Below are 4,572 nucleotides of genomic sequence, written 5' to 3' on the forward strand. Positions count from 1 at the left end.
TAGTTGAGTCCATTTAATTATAATAAAATAAAAAATATAAAATTTTTTATGATTAACTCTTTAAATAAACTATTTATAATAGTATTTATAATTTATTATTAGTTGCTAAAGTATGGAAGGGTATTTGGAAATTTTGTATTCCTCCAAATTTCACTATCTTATGCGGTATGCAACTGCAGAAGTTATCCCAATTCACATTCACTAACATTAAAGAATATCATTTATAAATCCTTCTTGCTTATTTTCCCCTCAGGATGACCCACGTACTCTTCTTCATCTTCTTATCTCTCCTCTCTTTTCTTTCGAGACTGTTTGAAAGTTCAATAGGTTTGACACTTCTATAGGTTCTCATATGTCCTTGCATTTTCTGGGGTTTTTTTCCATCGGTTGTCTAGAATAACCTATGTATAATTCAAAGAATAATCACTACCGACTACCCTTTTTTTTTTCTGAGATGATCAACCTCCTACCTATTTTTAATTTATGAGAAATTTTATATCCATTTTATTCTTAACAAAGTATAATTATAAGTAAATAAAAAAATAAAATAATGATTAAAGAAACTTTAGTTTTTTTCTGTCATGAGATAATGTATAATATCCTGAGAAAGTTATAAAAATTATTATTATTTTAGCAACAACCGTACGGCAGAGGTTTTAGAAAAAGAGTCCTGGGTGTCTGTCTACATGCACTGATGCCAGCTCCAGTATTGATGCGTGTATGCTTGGAGCAATAAAACAATGCGAACAAACAAAAGTGGGTCCACTGCACCATCAGCACAGGATGTCGCCACGCTGGATATTCTATATTTTTATTAATTTTATAGCAGAGATCAGTTTGTATCCATGTGAGTTTCTGATGCGGTGGGTCCTCTATCCATGGCAGAAGTCTCCCACTACTCTCCAAACCCCTCTATAATTACAAATCCAATGCCAGCCTCTTGTTCCAAGCTTGCAAGTTTCACAATTTTCCTGTAAATTACAGTTTCTCAAGTTCTGAAATGGGTATTCGCTTGCCTTCCGTGATCTCCAGCGCCATGCAAAATCTGAAGAAGCAGTCATTCCAAGGTAGAAAGGAGTATGGTGTGCCTAAAGGCCATGTAGCAGTTTATGTTGGAGAATTCCAGTGGAAGAGATTTATTGTTCCAATATCCTATTTGAACCATCCGTGCTTCAAGGACTTGCTTAACCGAGCTGAACAAGAATTTGGGTTCAATCATCCAATGGGTGCTATTACTATTCCTTGCAAAGAAGATGACTTTATTGATCTCACTTCTAGGTTTCTTGCCTTGTGAAGCTTCATGAAACAAAAGAAGGTTCACCAAGCGCAATTCTGCCATTTTTTGACAAGACATTCATCTTTTTTTTTTCAACCCATCTCAATTTTTCCCTCCTAGGACGCACATAGGAGGATTGTGAAGTATACATGTGTATATTTTCCCACGTACAAGTGGATGAATCAATTTTCTTTTGTTTCCTTTCAACGAATCACGTCTCTCGTACATAATTTTTCATTCAAAGATTTTATTTGGAGCACGTCTATCCAAACTGCATTGAAGGAATCAATTGAAGCAGTCATCAGTAAAGATAAATTTGTTTATGAAACAACAAATCCAACAATATTGTAAACAAAGAAAAGCCAGAAATATAGGATCCAGAGAACGCTTGTAAAAATGTGATGAGGAGCATGTGGCCCTTTGTAGTAATTGATCATATGGTCAAGGTGGCATATAAGCTTCAGCTTCCATCAGCTGCTTAAATTCATAAAGTTTTTCTCGTTTCTCAGCTCAAACCTGCTGTTCCTTCTGCAGCTATTGCTTCTACATTACCCCTCGATACATTCCTCACCTGCTGACACTCCTTGGGAAATGCACACATTAAAGCTTCGTGTTCCAGACTTTTTCCTTGAGGACGAGAAATTTGAAAGGGGTATTGTTGTAGGCGCTAGAGATTAACAAAGAAATGTTGCGATTGAAGATTAGTAATGAAAATGCGTTTTAATTAGAGTGCTGCAATTAGTTCAAATTTCAAATCTTTCTCCAAATTCAAAGTTTAAATTCAGTTTGCATCCAAAATAAAAAAAATTTTGGAGATAATATTATTATAATGTCCCAATATTTACCTAATTAATCAAAATGTCGCCATATTTTATATATTATATCAAAATAAATTTATATTTTAATTACGTTAGTTATAAAAACAACCCTTAAAATTAAGGTGTTTCGTCCATTAATCAATTGTGAAAAGCCTTAATTACCCTTCACATAGTCACATGACACTTGTTTATCTCTCACAAATTATTCCTTGTTGGTTGATTTTGATGACAGGTGCCTTCCAGTCGACTTTGTGGTTCTCGATTTGGTTGATTTTAATGTCATTTTAGGGATGGATTGACTATCTATTTATGGTGCTATCTTGGACTGCCGAGAGAAGATAGTTAGGTCAGAGAATAAGATGGATTAAAGGTTGTCTTTCGAGGAAACAAGTCAAGTATGCCTAGGGTTTGATATCTACCTTACAAGCTCATAAATTGCTTAATTAGGAGGGGTTGTCAGGGGTTTTTTGCTCATATCAAAGAGTTTGACAGTCAAGTCAGGGAACCAACTTCAGTGCCTATGGTTAGAGAGTTTTTCGATGTTTTCCTAGATGATCTGCTAGGTTTACCACCTGATAGGGAAATAGAGTTTGAAATTAAATTGTTGCAAGGAACTAGACCTATTTCTATTTCTCCCCACAGGATGGTACCTGCTGAGTTGAAAGAGTTAAAGGAACAAGTATAAGAGTTGGTAGATAAAGGTTTCATCCGACCTAGTACCTCACCTTGGAGTGGTCCAGTGTTGTTTGTGAAAAAGAAGGATTGATTCCCAAGACTTTGTATTGACTATAGACAATTGAACAAAGTCACTACTCATAATAAGTATCCTTTACCCAGGATCGATGATCTTTTTGACCACCTAGCAGGAGCCGATTATTTCTCTAAGATAGATTTGAGATCCGGATATCATCAGTTGAGAATCAAAGAAGAATATGTGCCTAAGACAACTTTCAGGATCAGATATGGGTATTATGAGTTTCGAGTAATGCCATTTGAGCTTACCAATGACCTTGTAGCATTCATGGATCTCATGAACAGAGTTTTCAGACAGTTTTTGGATCACTTTGTTATTGTCTTTATTGACTATATATTAGTGTTTTACAGAAATACAGAGGAGTATGCCCATTATCTGAGGAGAGTGTTGTAGACCTTGAGAGAATATGGGTTGTATGCCAAGTTCTCTAAATGTGAGTTCTGGTTGAAGAGTATCTCTTTCTTGGGGCATGTAGTGTCAAAAAATGGAGGCAGTAGCTAACTGATCCAAACCCACTATGGTAATAGAGATCAAAAGTTTTTTGGATTGGCAGGTTACTATAGGAGATTCATGCAGGATTTCTCCAAAATAGCTACTCCTATGACTAATTTGACCCAGAAGAATCAGAATTTTATCTGGTCAGATCAATATGAGGAGAGTTTCCAAGAGTTAAAGAGAAGGTTGACGTCAGCTCTGCCTATGAGTAATAAGGATTTCACAGTATTCTGTGATGCATTCCGAGTAGGACTACGTTGTGTGCTGATGCAAAGTGATAGGATAATCACTTATGATTCTAGACAGTTGAAGAAGTACGAGTTAAATTATCCTACACATGATCTAGAGAAGGCAGCTGTGATGTTTGCACTTAAAATATAAGGGCACTATCGGTATGGGGTAAAATATGAGGTCTTTATAGATCATAAAAGATTGCAATATATCATGATTTAGAAAGATTTGAACTTGAGCTACCTATATGGGGTGAAGTATGAGATCTTTACAGATTATAAAAGTTTGCAATACATCATGATTCAGAAAGAGTTGAACTTGAGGTAAAAGAGATGGGTATAACTACTTAGTGATTATAATTGCAAAATCAATTATCATCCGGGTAAAGCAAATATTGTGGCAGATGGTCTCAGTTGGAAATCACTTGGCAGTTTATCTTATATTTCAGTAGAAAAGAGACTAGTGGTGAAAGAGTTTTACAGACTTGTTAATGAAGGCTTATAACTGGTGTTGACTGGTACAGGTGCTTTGGTAGAATAAATGAAAGTGACACCTGTGTTTCTGGAACAAGTGGCGCAGAAACAACACAAGAACCTAAAGTTAGTGAAAATAGCAGGAGCAGTTCATTAAGGTAAGAATGGTGATTTTAAGTTCGACAATAAAGGGATTCTTCGTTATGAAAACAGATTATGTGTATCAGATGATATAGGCTTGAAGGGAGACATTATGAGAGAGGCTCATAATGTCAGGTATAGTGTCCACCCTAAAGCCACCAAGATATATTAAGATCTAAAGAAAGTGTATTGATGGCCTTCTATGAAGAAAGAAGTGGCTCAGTTTGTGGTTGCTTGTAAGGTGTGTCAAAGCTTAAAGTTGGAACCTCAAAAGCCAATTGGAATGCTCAACCCACTACCGATTCTAGAATAGAAATGGAAAAACATGGTAATGGATTTTGTAGTGGGGTTACCAGTGACGTCCAACAGAAATGACTCTATATG

The 4,572-nt window shown here is 35.8% G+C and overlaps 1 protein-coding gene across 1 annotated transcript; it reads left to right on the forward strand.

The window, feature by feature from the left end:
* Positions 1-940: 940 nt before the first annotated feature.
* LOC110626269 (auxin-responsive protein SAUR20) lies at positions 941-1,487 on the forward strand. The gene has a single exon (XM_021772074.2). The coding sequence runs from the start codon at positions 1,001-1,003 to the stop codon at positions 1,292-1,294; it is 294 nt and encodes a 97-aa protein (XP_021627766.1). The 5' UTR covers positions 941-1,000; the 3' UTR covers positions 1,295-1,487.
* Positions 1,488-4,572: the final 3,085 nt, after the last annotated feature.

The sequence above is a fragment of the Manihot esculenta genome, chromosome 11 (genome assembly GCF_001659605.2).
Source record: "Manihot esculenta cultivar AM560-2 chromosome 11, M.esculenta_v8, whole genome shotgun sequence".
Classification (NCBI taxonomy): Eukaryota; Viridiplantae; Streptophyta; class Magnoliopsida; order Malpighiales; family Euphorbiaceae; genus Manihot; species Manihot esculenta.

Coding starts and splice junctions, on each gene's coding strand:
- LOC110626269 (XM_021772074.2), top strand. CDS start 1,001: ATGGGTATTCGCTTGCCTTCCGTGATCTCCAGCGCCATGCAAAATCTG.